Source organism: Chionomys nivalis, chromosome 5 (assembly GCF_950005125.1).
Source record: "Chionomys nivalis chromosome 5, mChiNiv1.1, whole genome shotgun sequence".
Classification (NCBI taxonomy): domain Eukaryota; kingdom Metazoa; phylum Chordata; class Mammalia; order Rodentia; family Cricetidae; genus Chionomys; species Chionomys nivalis.
The window spans coordinates 29,082,975-29,100,283 of record NC_080090.1 but is presented as its reverse complement, the minus strand read 5'-3'; the positions used below and the strand labels follow the sequence as shown (position 1 = coordinate 29,100,283).

The window sequence follows — 17,309 nt, the reverse complement described above, 5'->3', positions numbered from 1 at the left end:
ACTTGAGATTAAAAACAAAGTTTGCCGGCATTCACTGGGAATTATTGTTAGCTCGGTGTGCCTAAAATTACACATTCCATTATAGTCTTTGTGATCAGTTTAGACTTGAGCCTAAATATTGAATCCAGGTGTCACAAAAGCAATAGATATTTTGTCCCAATGACCGAGTGCTCTAGAGAATGTATTAGGTACAGTGATAGCGATCACTCTACCTGTCCCAGAGGCATGAGCGAAGGTTGTGCATTCCTCTGTTGTGTGAACTCACTGGCAGAGGAGACATCCTTTAGCTTTGGTGTGTAGCTGGAGAGGATGCGACCTTGGGGGAAGGAAAGTGTGTTCAGAAGTAATTAGGTCTGCATTTCATAAAGGCCTCTGCTTTCTTAGGCATTGAATTCCTGAAAGGATTTCGAGTAATACTGGAGGAGCTGAAGTCGGAGGGAAGACAGTGCCAGCAACTGATTCTAAAGGACCCGAAGCAGCTCAACAGCAGCTTCAAAAGAATGGTAAGTCACTCTCGGGGAATGGGCTCCAGAAGACACTATTGTTCCGGAGGTCTGAATGGCCTATTGAAAGTCTGAAATTGGAGAGTCAGGGGCCGCTATGGGGACCGCAGCCCAGCCAAGGTGGGCTAGAATGGGAGGCAGCAGCTTAGCCTGCCACACACCCAGGAAAACGCGTCAGCAGGGCTCAGCTGTGGTAAACACACCTCTCTGGTTACGCTGAAGCCGCGACTATCTCAGATGTCTGTGAGCTCATCCTTCGCTCCCTCCAGCTGTGAGGCTCAGTACTAAGGTGCCATGGCTTTCTTGTCTACAGACAAGACCTTCGTTTTTAGCATCAGGGATCCCAACGCAAGCTCAGTCCATCAAGTAGACCTGACTGCTTTCCTGGGATCTGCTAGGCTCTGGAATTGTGTCTAAGTGGCAGTCAGTGTGGAGGGCTGGCCTTTCGTGCGTGCGCGGGGGTGGGCTGGACAATTCCTCTTCTATATGTGTCTTTGTTCCCTTTTAGGGAATGGAATCCCAGCCTTTCCTGAACATGAAATTTGAAACAGATTACTTTGTCAAGATTGTCCCTTTCCCCTCCATCAAAAACGAAAGCAATTACCACCCTTTCTTCTTCAGAACCCGGGGTGAGTGTGCTCTTTCCTGCCCATCTCCCAAAGGAGTCATTTCTGCTCCCGTTGGTCTCTCTGCAGATGTGTTTACACGCACACCAGATACTGATAGGGAGTAAGCAGGGTGAGAAGCAAATTCACATTAAAAAAAAATGGGGCGAGGTCTCTCTACAGTCCAGACTGCTCTGGAATTTAACAGGTAGCCCAGGTTAGACTAAAACTCATGTCAGTCCTCCTGCCTCAGCCTCATGCATGTTAGGATTACAGGCGTGAGCCACTATACCAGCTCAGAAATGTGTTTTCAAATATAAAGGCCAAGGCTGGAGAGTTGGCTCAGCCCTTAAGAGCACAGGCTGCTCTTCCAGAGGACCTGGGTTTGATTCCCAGCAACCCCGTGGCAGCTCACAACCATCTATAATTCTGGTTCCAGGGGATCCAGTGCCTTCTTCTGACCTCTGTGGACTCCAGAGCACAAAGCACACAGACATACATGCAGGCAAAAACACCCAAACACATAAAATAATAAAAAGAAAATGAGTGAATAAGGTTAGCAGGCTGTGGCTGTAGCCCAGTGGTGGAGTGCCTGCCTGGCATGTGCTGGGTTAGCTGTGGTGGAGTGTCTGCCTGGCATGTGCCGGGTTAGCAGTTACTTTCTAGATGTGGGGCACATGCCTGTAATCTCAGCATTCAGGAGGGAGAAGCAGGAAGATGACTGCAAATCCGAGGACAGTTTGACCTTTGTAGACAGGGCTGCATAGCAAGATCCTCTCCTAATACAAAGAAAAACACACCAACAAAAACCTTTAGTCCAGACCCAACCAGAGATACCTCTCTCTGCTTTGCTTTAGATCAGGTATGATGGTTTATTTACGTATTGTTTTTCATTTGTTTATTTATTGAGATAAGGTCTTAAACTGCAGAGTAAGAAGACCATGTCTTCTTATTCTATAACCTAATTATATAATTAAGGCTGGCCTCAAGTTTATGACGACCCTACTGCCCCTGCCTCCCAAGTGGGATTACAAGTATGTACTGCCATGCCAGGTGACAGTTGCTATTTTAAAACATTTTTTATTATTATTAATTAATATTTATTACTATAATTTTTTGAGATAAGGTTTCTCTGTATAGCCCTGGCTGTCCTGGATCTCACTGTGTAGACCAGGCTAATCTTGAATTCACAGGAATACACCTGCCTCTGCCTCCCAAGTACTAGGATTAAAGGCGTGCGCTGCCGTGCCTGGCTAAATTATTTTTATTTTGTGTACATGTGTACAGGGTGAGGCAGGTGCCATGGTGTGTGTAGGTGTATATAGACACCATGGTATGTGTGTCTTTATGTGTGTGTGTAGGTGTATATAGACACCATGGTATGTGTGTCTTTATGTGTGTGTGTAGGTGTATATAGACACCATGGTATGTGTGTCTTTATGTGTGTGTGTGTAGGTGTATATAGACACCATGGTGTGTGTGTCTTTATGTGTGTGTGTAGGTATATATAGACACCATGGTGTGTGTGTAGGTTGTATATAGATACCATGGTGTGTGTGTGTAGATATGAATAGACACCATGGTGTGTGTGTGTGTAGGTATATATAGATACCATGGGTGTGTGTGTGTGTAGGTGTATATAGACACCATGGTGTGTATGTAGGTGTATATAGATACCATGGTGTGTGTAGGTGTATATAGACACCATGGTGTGTGTGTAGGTGTATATAGACACCATGGTGTGTGTGTGTAGGTGTATATAGACACCATGGTGTGTGTGTAGGTGTATATAGATACCATGGTGTGTGTAGGTGTATATAGACACCATGGTGTGTGTGTAGGTGTATATAGACACCATGGTGTGTGTGTGTAGGTGTATATAGATACCATGGTGTGTGTGTGTAGATATGAATAGACACCATGGGGTGTGTGTGTAGGTATATATAGACACCGTGGGGTGTGTGTGTAGGTATATATAGATACCATGGTGTGTGTAGGTGTATATAGACACCATGGTGTGTGTGTAGGTGTATATAGACACCATGGTGTGTGTGTAGGTGTATATAGACACCATGGTGTGTGTGTAGGTGTATATAGACACCATGGTGTGTGTGTAGGTGTATATAGACACCATGGTGTGTGTGTGTAGGTGTATATAGACACCATGGTGTGTGTGTAGGTGTATATAGACACCATGGTGTGTGTGTGTAGGTGTATATAGACACCATGGTGTGTGTGTGTAGGTGTATATAGACACCATGGTGTGTGTGTGTAGGTGTATATAGACAACATGGTGTGTGTGTAGGTGTATATAGACACCATGGTGTGTGTGTAGGTGTGTATAGACACCATGGCGTGTGTGTAGGTGTATATAGACACCATGGCGTGTGTGTGGGGGTCAGAGGATAACTGGAGGGAGTTGGTCTTTTCCTTCTGCTGTCTGGGTCCTAGGGATCAAACTTGGGTCCTCAGACTTGGTGCAGATGCCTTTACTTGCCAGGCCTTTTCACCAGCCTACCACTTGTCTTTTGACAACACTATGATCACCATTAATGCATCATGTATAAAAGCAGTGTGATACTGATTGGCGGGTATGATTTTTGTAATTTGCCTGTAGAGTACTTGCCTGGCTTGCACAGGGCTCTGATCTTAAAAAAAAAAAAAAGAAAAAAAGAAAAAAGGGCAGAGAAGTGATTTAAAAAACAAAGAAGCAAGAACACAGCCTGGGAATAAAAAGTATGAGCTTGTTTTTGAAGTGAAGGGCCAAAAGATAAAATGTTACGGTATCATGAGGATGGTTGGGATGGGATTAAAAGGCTTTATCTCAGGCTGGCACGGTGACACAGGGACCCACACACCAGCAAGCCTGATCACTTGAGTTCAGTTCACCAGATCCACATGAGAAAAGAGAGAACCAGCTCCCCAGAGTTGCCCCCTGATATTCTGACCTTCGCATGTGGACTGTGGCATGCATGTGCTCCACATACAAAATAAACAGGTGTAATTCGAAAAATCCACCCCTGAGACCACTTTTTTTCTAGAAAACTTCACTAAATTAACATTAAAGTTTATTCAGTCTCATTTGAAATGCTTTCTAAATAAATATTAGTGCAGTCCACCTCTGTAATAATCTTTTGAAGAAAACTCCCTCCCCCGCATACATTTGTCACACATGGAAGGCAAAGGGCTTTGCTGGGAGTGGAGCATTGAGCACTAGAAGCCCAGTTCCAAAGCCCACACTGTCAGCTACCAACCTACTGGCAGTCCAGGTGTACTCCTCTCTCATTTATTCAGGACGTGGCTTCTCTCATCTCCCTGAATGGCTGCTTTTAAATTTGGTGGCTAGTCACCATGCGACCTTCAGTGGCTTCCTTCTGCCCCCGGTCATGCTTCTCATCTGGGGTTTAGGTCTTGGATGGCCAGTTGCCTGTCCAGGTTGGCACCCCTTTGCCTGGCTTTATTGTTTTCCTCATTGGTGAGATGTTTGGTTTTAGCCCTAACCTGTATCCATGTTTCTTTTTGCCAAATCTTTTGTTTTGTTTTTTGTTTTCCGAATCAGGGTTTCTCTATGGTTGAGATGTTTTACTCCTTTGGCTTTTGGGGGCCCGCCCCTCAGCTCCCAAATAAATCACACACAGTGGCTTATTCTTAACTTATGAATGCCCAGCCCTAGCTTGGCTTGTTTCTTGCCGACTTTTCTTAACTTATCCCAACTACCTTTTGCCTCCGGACTTTGATCTTTCTCTATTTCTGTATATCTTTCTTTCCTTCTTACTCCGTGACTGGCTGGGTTACTGGCCCCTGACAGCCTCCTCTCCTCTCATTTTTCGTTCTTTCAGATTTCTCCTTCTATTTATACTCTCTGCCTGCCAGCCCCACCTATTCTTGCTCCTGCCTCATTATTGGCCGTTCATCTCTTTATTAGGACTATCAGGTGTCTTAGACAAGCACAGTAACACAGCTTCACAGGGTTAAACAAATACAGCGTAAACAAAAGTCACACACCTGAAAATAATATTCCCCAAAACTCTGTGTAGTTTTGGCTGTCCTAGAACTCACTCTGTAGACTAGACTGGCCTGGAACTCATAGGGATCCACCTGCCTCTGCCTCCTACCCTGTGAAGTTGTTTTTCTTTCTGTTGTTTTGTTTTTTATTTTATGTGACTGGTGTTTTACCTGCATGTATGTCTGTGTGAGAGTGTCGGATTCCCTATAACTGGAGTCACAGACAGCTGTGAGCTGCCACGTGATTGCTGGGAGTTGAACCTGGGTCCTTTGGAAGAGAAGTCAGTGCTCTTAACTGCTGAGCCACCATCCCTCTAGTCCTTTTGTCAAATTCTTTTTTTTTTGGTTTTTCGAGACAGGGTTCCTGTCCTGTCCTGGAACTAGCTCTGTAGACCAGGCTGGTCTCGAACTCACAGAGATCCACCTGCCTCTGCCTCCCGAGTGCTGGGATTAAAGGCGTGCACCACCATCGCCCGGCCTTTTGTCAAATTCTTAATGAGGTTGTTTTCTATGCTGACAAGTTATTTTGTATGTCTTGTTTTCCTCATTAAAATGGTATTTATTGGGTCAAGACCATGGCCATGCTACATCTGTTGTTGCTTTCATCAGATCGAAGACTCAAAGAATGTGTTTTTGAAAAATCGTGCCTGAAAATTAGAGTGTAGGTGAAGGTTGAAGTAACATCTGTGTGGTTACCGGAGCCCCTCAGGAGCCCTCTTGTGTGTAGACGTCTTCACAGTGGCTCACACCGAGTGACAGAAGGTGCTAGTTACGCTGCCTTTGGAACCCTGAAGCCGTGCAATGTCAGACAAGCTTTAAAAACCATGGTGGCTTTCCACAGCTTCCCTTGGGTGGCATGAAATGCTCTGCATTAATATTTGTTATGTTTTATCATTTAAAATCTTGTTAAGATTGTAATGATTATCATTGTTGAATTGATGTGATTTGTACCTTCTTCGGCACACTAGGCCCAGTATATATTGTTCAATAGTTTGTTTTAGAAGGAAAAACATCTCACTGGCCTAAAACTAAAATTAGCTGTCTCTCTCTCTCTCTTTTAAAACATAATAGCCTGTGACCTGTTGTTACAACCTGACAACATGGCCTGTAAGCCCTGTAAGTACAGCTTTCTGTTAAGTTTCCAAGTGTTGCCCCATTATGGTGTTGGGACATTAAGGTGCTTATTGGGTCCTTCCTCCCCACAGTCTGGAAGCCTCGAAATCTGAATATCACCCAGCACGGCTCAGACGTGCAGGTGTCCTTTGACCACGCGCCACATAACTTCGGCTTCCGCGGCTTCTACCTTCACTATAAGCTCAAGCACGAAGGCCCTTTCCGGCGGAGGACGTGCAAGCAGGTGAGCAGCTGTAAGGAACACGCGTGTTTCAAAGTGACGTTCGGTGGCTGGGGTAGGTGTCAAGCTCCCAGGGTCAGTGGGTATTAGAGATTGTTTGCCACTGGTGCTGTCTCTAGCTGACTTACCACTGCCCTTGGTCAGCCCCACTTTGACTGTTTTGGGGTGTCACAGAAGCAAGGGGTCAAAAGCATAGATCTTTCTAGTTTGTATTATATTTTAAGCATCTGCCAGGTGTGTGGCAATCCCAGAGCTTTCTGCTCTTCAGATCCTGACTGCTTCCTTCTATTCCTCCTATTCATCCTTTGTAGATGGAAAGCCTGGGGCTCAGGGAGGTCACCTGATTACTGACAGTCTTACCTCTAGGAAGTGGGAAACAGATCTTGAGCCAAGTCACTAGCAGGTCAAGGCCCCTTAGTTTGTTTTTTTTTTTGTTTGCGCAAACCAGTGGCAAATCTCCTTCAGCTTTGGGAAGAAGAGGGCTGAGGCCTTTTCTAGACGGGAGCATCTGAACTGCTGTTTGCTTCTTTGTAGGACCAGAATTCAGAGACAAGCAGCTGCCTCCTCCAGAATGTCTCTCCAGGGGGTTACATCATTGAGGTCTGTACAGCCGTGGATGCCCTGTTGTTACTCCGTAGGAAGCAGTTCCCATAAAATTTTGAGTCTTTTGCTTGTTTATTTAAGACCAAGTCCTGTGTAGCCCAGGCTAGTCCCAAACGCCCCATGGAGCTGAGGATGACTTTGAATAAACTAACTTGTCCTGCCTCTTCCTCCTGGGATTTCATACACTCACAGGCCCCGGGGGCCAGGCCTTCAAGCTTGCACAAGTACCTTTCCCCATGGAGCTGTCTCCTCGGCTCCATCCTTTTAAAACTGCTGCCGCTGTTCTCCCTTTGTGCTCCCGCTGCCTGGTGATGGAAAAATCAGTGACGTCACCAGTTGATGCAGCTTGTACACACGCTGTCACCTGAACAGCGGTAACACGGCACTTTCTGTCCCGCAGCTGGTGGATGACACCAATACAACCAGGAAGGTGGCGCATTACGCGGTCAGGCCAGGTAAGCGCTTTGTCCTCCATCCGGTGTCTCACTCTCGAGAGCAGGCTTCTGGTGTGTTCTGTGCTCCTCATGGGTCACAAAACAACAGTCTCTCTCAAGTCAGTCCCTCTCAAATGATTATTCATCAAGTGAGTTTCCCTCCACATTCAGGAAGATCAAAGCGTGGCATCTGAGACTAGGCAATTGTCCTTGGAAGAAAAGCGGTAGGAAAGAGGGCTTTCCTTGGGCAAAGTTTTCACGCCCAGGTATTTACTGGCTCGACATATTCAGAACTATTGAATTCTTTCCTACAACCGTTTAAAAAAGCACTGTTGGCTCCTCTTATAATCACAGCAGAACTAGAGTGAGGTAGTTGGGGACCCTGGAACCTGTTGATCAGCTTATGCTTAAAAACGAAAAGGGGACCCCCCCCCCCCCCCGAACCTGTTTTGCTGCTTAAGTTTAAAAGCTTTCTCTTTGACTCTCCCAGTGCACTCTCCCTGGGCGGGACCCATCCGAGCTGTGGCCATCACTGTGCCTCTGGTCGTCATCTCGGCGTTTGCGACGCTCTTCACCGTGATGTGCAGAAAGAAACAGCAAGGTATCCACCTCTCTGTGCTGCGCCCTCTCCTCTCCAAGGCGGGTGCCAACTAAGATGGAGCGTGGGAAGCCCTGGTTCCTCCGGGAGGGGCTTGAGGCACCTCATTCTTGCCAGTTCCTTCAGTAGAAGTTACCAGAATCCAAATATTTGGGTTGTAATCTCTGGGACCTGGCAATGGACAGGCATATCCTCCAGTCCTCAAACTCAGGAGGTCTGAGGTATGAGAGCAGAGTCATGTTGATAAGTTAGGTATTTTACCTGGAAAACTGTAGGTGAGCCTTACCTTGGTCAGGGTGGGGTTATCCAGCTGTAAACTTACATAAAAGTCATGAAGATGCTCACTTTAGACTTGTGTCCTTTAAGTTTAAGCATGGTGGCAGAAGTTTGGTATCCCAGCCACTTGGGAGGCTAAGGAGAAATTGGAGGCTGGCCTGGGTGAGACCTTTTGTCAAAAGAAAAGTCATTTTTTTTTTTTTTGTTTGCTTGTTTGTTTGCTTTGGTACACTTTACATTTTTTGTTTGTTTGTTTTGGTACGCTTTACCTTTTTAAGATGGTTGAATGCATTTTTTTTCTTTATTTTTTGATATGCCGCTGCAGAAACTGACTCATTCATAGTGCAACTTGAGGCTGGTGGAGTCGGAGACCAGAGACTCCCTAGATGGATATGTCAGCTGTTCCTTTTGGTAAATTGACTTTTGAGATTGAATCTCATGTTACCCAGGCTGGCCTCCAATTTGCTGTGTAGCTGAGGATGGTCCTGAACTTCTGACCTTTTTGCCTCCGCCTCACAAGTGCTGGGATTTCTGTTGTGGGCCCCTGGGCCCCAGTCTAGCTGCTCATTCCTGAAGACACTGAGACCCAGGTCACGTGGAAAAGACAAAGTTTTATTTATAGGTGTCAACCTTGTCTTCTCTCCCAATTTAGAAAATATATATTCACATTTAGATGAAGAAAGCCCCGAGTCCTCCACATACTCTGCGGCTCTTCCCAGAGACAGGCTCCGGCCACGGCCCAAGGTCTTCCTCTGCTACTCCAGTAAAGATGGCCAGAATCACATGAATGTGGTCCAGTGTTTCGCCCACTTCCTCCAGGATTTCTGTGGCTGTGAGGTGAGGAATCGGGTTTCTTCTCTTACCCTGGGCAGGATATGAGATCCATATTCCTCTCTAGCGCCTTCTCCTCTCCAGTGCTTTCTGGAACCTGTCTTTGCCCAGCAGTGCCTTACTTTCCAAACCAGAGTCAGTCTGAGTTTGTTCTGTCTGATATTAGCAGTAAGTTTCACATGACACATTTGTGCTTGAAACCCTTGAGTGACATGCACATGGCAGGACATTTGCAAGTGCTGAAAAATGGTGCCCTGCCCGTGGATCATGTGACCAGACATGGATTGTCACCTGATAGCATGGTGAGCACCTGCAGAATCACAGCCTCGGTGGAGCATCAGGAGAGAATGGAGAAAAAAGATAAAGCAAAGAAAAGCTTTTAGGAACTTGGACATTCTCTGAAGGGGTTTTGCTGTCAGTGGAGGCCGGGGCTGCCCCTGGAAGGGGTCTTGGGGGCTGGGAAGGCTGAGGTTGACTGGTGTGAGAAACCAGGAAGTAAAAGGAGAGAGCTTCATGATTTACCAAGTGTTTGCGTGTCTGCGCTGGTTTCTTAGCTCTCTCCCCTCTTCTTTCCCCTCCTTTTTCTCCTCTTCTTTCTCCCCTTCTCCCGCTCATCCTCCTCTTCCTCCTCTGCCTCCTCCTTTTCTGGTTTTTCTCACTATGTAGCTCTGGCTGTTCTGGAATTCCATGTGTAGACCAGGCTGACCTCTAATTCCCAGAGATCATGGCTTCTGTCTCTCAAGTGCTGGCATTAAAAGCTTATGCCCCCATGCCCAGCTTTTTTTTCCTTCCTTTTGACTCTTTTTAGCTATTAACATGTAGCTTTTCTGTAGACAGTGATGCTTAGTTGTTAGAGTATAGTTTGAAGCTATTGTGGAAGGCACACCCTATTTGTCAGAAGAACAATTATCCTGGGATGTTTCCTAGCTCCTTTTCTTTGAACTGCTTGTTGGCACTTTCTTTGATGGGAGCGCCCTCTGGTGTTAACAAGATGTATTTACAAGCTGGGATTTCCTCCTGTGGGGCCTTGAGCCTCGCAGGTGCACAGCTGCTGAGAAACACTGTAGCCTTCGGATAGCACAGGCAAAAGTGGTATGTTTGTGCCCTGTTCTTTTGTACATAGATGAAATTGCACATAAAGGTTTTTTTTTTTTTTTTTTTTAGCCGGGCGATGGTGGCGCACGCCTTTAATCCCAGCACTCGGGAGGCAGAGGCAGGCGGATCTCTGTGAGTTCGAGACCAGCCTGGTCTACAGAGCTAGTTCCAGGACAGGCTCCAAAGCCACAGAGAAACCCTGTCTCGAAAAACCAAAAAAAAAAAAAAAAAAAAGTGTTTTTTTTTTTGTTTTTTTTTTATAGCTACAACATCATGCATGATAATGACTTACCATAGGAGAGTTAGTCCAGATTGTTAAACTTCTTAGTTCTTGGCCCATTTCTGACGATTTCTCTATCATCAGAACATCTCACATTGCAATTGCTCAGTCAGAGATAGGAATATATATATTTAAAAACACTTTATGATGAAATCAGCTCTGTGCAGAGTGTTTACAGTTTTGTAAAATATGCCACACATGATTTAGCAAAATACGCAGATCAAAAGACTAGTAGGATTGCTTTTGTTGCTATAGAAACAGATTTTTACTATACCCAGTTAGCTTGCGTGTGTGTGATGCCAGGGGAGCATGGGGTGATTCGGTAGCTTTTTCAGCAGATGGTAGATTGGGGCTTTCTTCTCTTGGGTACCATTTTAGAACAGGAGAATGAAATCCTTCCTGAATGCCCTTCCTCCGTATGATTCATGTTTAGCTGTTAGGAACTCTTGAACTACAGGAGCAATGCTATCAGTGAAGTTGCCAAGGAAGGCTCCTTACATTATGGGATGAAAGTAGTTTGAAAGGTAAATTCCTTTGAAAGGATTAGACACGCTTGGTTTTCTTTCCTGTATCAGGGATTCCACTACTCTCTTGACTCTCTTAACCCAAACCCTCATGGTTCACAGGCCTTGTGGAGCTTTGACACCGTAGACTTCTATGAAACCGTAAGGAAAGGTACTTAATCCAGACAGGGTGAACCAGGAAAACCATACTACAGCGGAAGAACAGTGTGTCAACCCTGGGTCTATGAACCTGGCCACAGAGGTCCTCTGTCCTTGTCGATGGTGATGGCACCAGGTCCTAGCCCCATTTCCAGCACATTCTGGGGTCATTATCCACATCCTCTTCTCGGGCCTTTTAGCCTTGTCCCCAGGGTCTTTCCGCTTCTTATATCCGAAAGCCTCACACACCGTTCTCTTTCCTTCTTCTTCTGAGCTCTCTGTCCTGCTGTGGTTTCCATGAGGACATTCTTGGTTCCATTAGACAAGTTGCAGAAAACCCTGGCTTCTGTTTCTTCACCTATCAGGCAGCAGTGCTAATGACCCAACATGCTGCCAGATGATGTCATGGGTGGCACGCACTTCAGGAAGTGTGGTGTGTGCATGCAGTGGCTAACTGCAGCGCTCCAGCTGTTCCTCTGTGCATGCACCTGGAACCCGGAACCTGCACATATCCCTGCTAATAATGGCTGAGGGGCAGATGATGGGACCTCACTCACTGGGTTATTCCAGTCTTCTCTCTGGGCAGTGGTCGGTGTGAACAAGCAGCGAGGTAACCTGTCCTCTTTCCAGGTGGCGCTGGACCTCTGGGAGGATTTCAGCCTCTGCAGAGAAGGACAGAGAGAATGGGTCACTCAGAAGATCCACGAGTCCCAGTTCATCATTGTTGTATGCTCCAAAGGCATGAAGTACTTCGTGGACAAGAAGAACTCCAAACACAGAGGAGGCAGTCGAGGCGGGGGCCAAGGAGAGCTCTTCCTGGTAGCCGTGACAGCCATTGCAGAAAAGCTTCGTCAGGCCAAGCAGAGTTCATCCGCGGCACTGAGCAAGTTTATTGCTGTCTACTTTGATTACTCCTGTGAAGGCGATGTCCCCTGCGTCCTGGACCTGAGCACCAAGTACAAGCTCATGGACAACCTTCCTGAGCTGTGTTCTCATCTGCACTCAGGAGAGCACAGCCTTCAGGGCCTGGGTCAGCCAGGGCATAGCAGTAGAAGGAACTACTTCCGGAGCAAATCTGGCCGCTCCTTGTATGTTGCCATTTGTAACATGCACCAGTTTATCGATGAGGAACCTGACTGGTTCGAGAAGCAGTTTATGCCCTTCCATCCTCCCCCTGTGTGCCACCAGGAGCCAGTCCTGGAGAAGTTTGACTCCGGTTTGGTTTTAAATGATGTCATAAGCAAATCAGGGCCAGAGAGTGACTTCTGTCTAAAAGCTGAGGCTTCTCTACTTAGGGCCACCAGGCCAGCTGACTCACACCCACACCTGGAAAGTCAGCGTGTATGCCTGAACCAAGACACAGAGACCCAACCCACCTGTGAGAGTGGCCCTGCCTTGCAGCCCCTGCTGCATGCAGTGAAAGCTGGCATTTCCTCGGATATGCCGCGGGACTCGGGCATATATGATTCCTCTGTGCCCTCATCAGAGTTGTCTCTGCCTCTGATGGAGGGCCTGTCCCCTGACCAGATGGAGACATGTTCTCTGACCGGGAGTGTATCTTCTTCCTCTGGTCTAGGTAAGATGCCCTGGGACTGAGCCCTCGTCCTCATTTTGTGTTTGTCTGTCCGTCCGTCCATCTATCCATCCATCCATCCATCCATCCATCCATCCATCCGAGCCCTCATTCTTTCTGTCTACCTATTATGTACCCTCATTCTGTCTGTCTGTCTGTCTGTCCGTCCGTCCATCCGTCCATCTACCACCTGCTAGTCTGTCATCTATTTATTTATTTATTTATTGAGTTTTTGTTGGTTTTATTTTGTTTTTTTTTGAGACAGGGTTGCAACTCTGGCTGTCCTGAAACTCACCAGGCTGGCCCCAAACTCAGAGATCCTGAGGCCTGGGGTTGAAGGCGTGTACCACTATGCCTGTCTAGGGATTGGGCTCTTGATATAGGCCATATGGCCTTTGGCCACACTTTTGAAATCCATCAAAGCTTTTTCCCAATTTGGGTACCCTATTGGACAGTAAAACCTAATAATAAGTAACATAATAACTCTGATAGTCTTGATTTACTCCAGGTAACGAGAATATTGGACTGTAGAAATGACGGTGGTAGTTATGGTGAGCTGCTCAGATCCCTCCACCAGTGTTACACATACATGGTATTGTCTTTAAAAAGCTGTGTTTATTTTCTGTGTGTGTACACACGGGATGGGGTGGGGGTGAGGCATGTGCTGTGGTGCAGGCATGAGATCAAAGGGTACCTTGTGGGAGTCGGTTCCCTCCCGTGGTGTAGGTTCCACAGTGTGAACTCAGGTTGCTGGGCTGGGTGGCGTCTCCTGACTCTGAGCCATCTCTCCAGCCCTGCATTGCCTTTCTGTACTCGGAAAAGACTGGATACCAAACGCATGCACTGGGCAGGGTCTGTGTCTTTGCTGGGACCCGCAGCATGTGCTACCCTTCTCCTCCCAAAGCCCTGATATAAGTTCCTAAGTGCAGTATTCTCCATCCTAGCTTTACATAGTGCTCCGGGTGGAGGCGGGGGCTCTTCCCCAGAGAGCCTCGGGAATCTGTGACACCTATAACTTTTTGGAGTCACATCCGCAAAACTTCGGCCCTGAAAGAAGGCTCTTCTTTCCTCTCCTAAGGTGACTAGATCTTGTTAAGGGGATGAGAGAGTTGATCTGAGCTGGTTCTGATGCCTGCCTTATTGGTACATAGTACAAGAGCGAATCCCAGCCATGTCATGTCATGGGGATCTGGACCAGTGAAATGTACTAACTGTGGCTCTGTCCTTTCTTCTCTCCTTAGGTGAGGAGGATTCCCCTACCCTCCCTTCCAAGCTCCTCGCCTCTGGGGTGTGCAAAGTAGAACATGTTTGCCACAGCTACACTGATGAACTCCAAGCAGTTGCCCCTTTGTAAGGACATGGAAGGGTCTGAGCATCGCCACTTTAACTGCTGCTTGCTCTGGTTCCCCAGCTCACCTCTGTGGTTGTGCGGCCACTTGGAGCTGAAGGTTCACACAAGGATATTCGGAGTAAAATTTGGGCCAATCCTTGATCTTTTCTGCTCCAGCCCAAGTCTCCGATTTCCCAGAAGCATATGGAGCCCTGCAAGACACTTCCTTTAGACCAGGCAGCAGCAGGCTGTGTGAGGCCGGTCCTCGGATTGGAGCCCACTCTGGGAGGCATGGGGCGGGGAGCAGGTAAAGAGAAGTAGGAAGCACCAACAGTTCTATTCCCCTTCGGCTACTTTGATTCAAAATGCTTTGTGGAAAAAGCACTTTGAACATCATTCCAGCTACACATATCAATCAAGTACTGTCTGGGACCCGGATTGTGCAGCAAGTGGTATTTCCATTTAGTTTCGATGTGAAACTTAACACTGTCCCGAGTGTTAAGTAAATTTTGAGTCAAAAGTCCAGACACATTTTATGAGAAAACTTTCTCTGTATTATTGGGAAAAATGGCTGACTAGGATGGAATCCCATGGAGCAGGTTGACCGTCTTGATCATCGTATGTGAAGACAAGATGGCAGAACCTGGGCATCTTCCCTGGGACTAAGGAGCCATCATGTGGGGATCACAGCTGTCTGTTTAGTTCCTCTGGGATATGTTTACTGCTCTGTAGCTCGAGTGATGATGGCTGGAAATAAGGACGATTACCCAGCTGGACAACGTTATTGGAAGCGGTAGTTCGTGCTTCGGCTAGTGCAGTGTCCTGAATGTTAGAGGTCAAAATCTACTAAATACAACAGCGTGAGGATGGGAGGTGGTGGCCAGTTAATCTGCTGACGTGGCTTGACTAGTGACAAACCTCCTTTGTAGAAAGCAGAAAGGAGGGGATTGTTACGAAAGTAAATGTTGTATTTTTCTGAATGACTCTTGTACAGAAGTTCTGTTTCCAAAGACAACATCTCTCCATATGCTCTTTATGAATTAGGTGTAATAATGATGCAGCTGTCTCTATGGAAACCCTCATCCTCTTGCCCTGGCACACTTGGTGTGAGCATCCTTCTCCACTGTTATCATCAGGGATGTTGGATGTTGGATGTTGCAGTCTGTTTTCTCAGCGTTCTACTGGGAACTGTGAAGGGTTTTCCCATTCCTTAACCACATAGGATCAGCCTTAAGGAGGATTTCTAAGAAAGACCCCAAGGTGGGGTGGACGGGAGATGAGCAGGGCTTTCCCTTCTAGCATATTTTTAGTGGGATGGGATGGGAAGGGAAGCCTTGGCTCCTACTGAGAAGAAGTGGTCTGTGTGTGTTTTGGATGGAAGATTCCCCCTGCTCTGTACAGGCGACTGGCAGCTGTTCTGGGTCTCACTGGAACACCAGCCTCTCAGCAGAGGAGTTCATTCCATATTGCCACTGTGGATTCCAGACCGAGCAGACAGAGCTCCCAGCGCCACGGGACTCCCCTGACCAGACTCAATCTTGGCATGCGTTCTCTGAAGGAGATCAGTGGGCCTAAATTGCTAACGCATGACCATTCACTGGGAACATCATTAGAGAGGCTTTTTTTTTTTTAAACTGAGGCCAAGAAATATTTTATGCCCTACAAAGAGCCCATCTCCCCCAAGAAACCACTTTTAGCATAGATACTCCGCTTTGGATAGGGAATGTGGGACCCCTGAGAGTGGCACAGCCCCAAGCAAGGCCCAGACAGAAAGCTCACTGCATGGATCCAGGTGAGGACACCGTTTGAGCCGCAGCCTAATATGCTAGTCTGAAAGGCCAGGATCATCAGGGGATGTTTCGGTTTGGATTTAGCGATTGGATTCTTTTATTTTGAACTACAACTATTCTGACCAGGAGACTCAGATTCTAATGTGCCAAGTGATGAAGCTAAGGTTGCTTAACTCAGGATAAGACAGACGGTGGGCAATGAAGGGAAATTTTGTTAGTCAGCCCCCTTTCCCCTCAATCTCATCATGAGCTAAGAATGAGAATGGCTGTGCAGAGTGTCTGTTCTGAACAGAGCTGCGGTTTTTGACTCAGAATTGTCCATTGAGGTAGAGACAGTAGGATGGAGTCAGAGGAAGATCTGACAAGGTACAGGCTCTTTGATGCTGTGGGGAAACAAGAGGAGGCTGGGTCTGAGCGTGGCTAAGGAGAGGGTGTCCACTGGAAACGAGACCAGGGTGAGATCAGCGCACCAGGAAGCACCGATGATGAAGTAGTTTTTGACCTGTATCTAAGGGTGTCCCACAAGTTCATCTGATACTCAGAAACCTCGCTACAGGGGGTGTGCTCTGAGCAGTTGGAGGCAAGTAACAGGAACCACCTCAATGGGCTGCATGGATGCAGAGGCTTGCGGCGTTGGGGCACATGGATTTTTAAAAAGAAGTCATCCTTGCCCAGGCCCAGAGATCAGATGGGATGTAGGCGGGTGATAGAGTATCTCAGTCAAGAATGAGGGCCGGGCAATGGTGGCGCACGCCTTTAATCCCAGCACTCGGGAGGCAGTGGCAGGTGGATCTCTGTGAGTTCGAGACCAGCCTGGTCTACAAGAGCTAGTTCCAGGACAGGCTCCAAAGCTACAGAGAAACCCTGTCTCGAAAAACCAAAAAAAAAAAAAAAAAAAAAAAAAAAAAAAGAATGAGGCTGCGCCTTAAAGTTATGATCTGAAGGTTTTGAATAGCAGGCAAGTGCTAACTGAAGTCAGTCCTGGGCCAGAAGCCTAAAGCTGTCTTTAGTGACGATGAGGTCACTGGAGTCAGCATTCAGGAAGGTGTGGGTTCAAGTTCACGTGGGATTGAAGTTCAGACTTACCACGTCATAGCCACGTGATTGCTTTTGTTACTGACAACCTCTAATGTTAGGTCCTCTAACTTTTATGTAAGATGGGAAACTATCCCTTCCAAACTACGGGATTCCAGGTTGTGGGAGTTTTTCAGAAGGAACAGGGACACTGTTCTTATTCCTGAAGGAGAAAGAAAGGGAAACATGAAATCCCTAGCTACCTCAACACAAGAGAGAACATTCTGCCTTTATTGGGAAAAGGTAGGCAATGCCAAAGTGAAGGTTTCTCGTCTTTTTCTTCTGTCTTCCTTGTT

At 46.9% G+C, this 17,309-nt stretch overlaps 1 protein-coding gene across 4 annotated transcripts in view; it reads left to right on the top strand.

Annotated features, from left to right (window-relative positions):
* The window catches only part of Il17rd (interleukin 17 receptor D), a 67,512-nt gene extending 50,728 nt beyond the window's left edge, over positions 1 to 16,784 (top strand). For 3 of the 4 annotated variants that reach the window (XM_057770863.1, XM_057770866.1, XM_057770865.1), the window contains 10 exons: positions 385 to 503; positions 1,012 to 1,132; positions 6,185 to 6,229; positions 6,319 to 6,470; positions 7,002 to 7,067; positions 7,471 to 7,525; positions 7,995 to 8,105; positions 9,031 to 9,215; positions 11,877 to 12,822; positions 14,061 to 16,784. In XM_057770863.1, coding sequence (XP_057626846.1) covers positions 385 to 503; positions 1,012 to 1,132; positions 6,185 to 6,229; positions 6,319 to 6,470; positions 7,002 to 7,067; positions 7,471 to 7,525; positions 7,995 to 8,105; positions 9,031 to 9,215; positions 11,877 to 12,822; positions 14,061 to 14,173 — 1,913 coding nt within the window. In that variant the 3' untranslated portion in view covers positions 14,174 to 16,784. The remainder of the gene's footprint in view (positions 1 to 384; positions 504 to 1,011; positions 1,133 to 6,184; positions 6,230 to 6,318; positions 6,471 to 7,001; positions 7,068 to 7,470; positions 7,526 to 7,994; positions 8,106 to 9,030; positions 9,216 to 11,876; positions 12,823 to 14,060) is intronic. The other variant, XM_057770864.1, reaches the window with a different exon arrangement.
* The last annotated feature ends 525 nt before the right edge of the window (positions 16,785 to 17,309 follow it).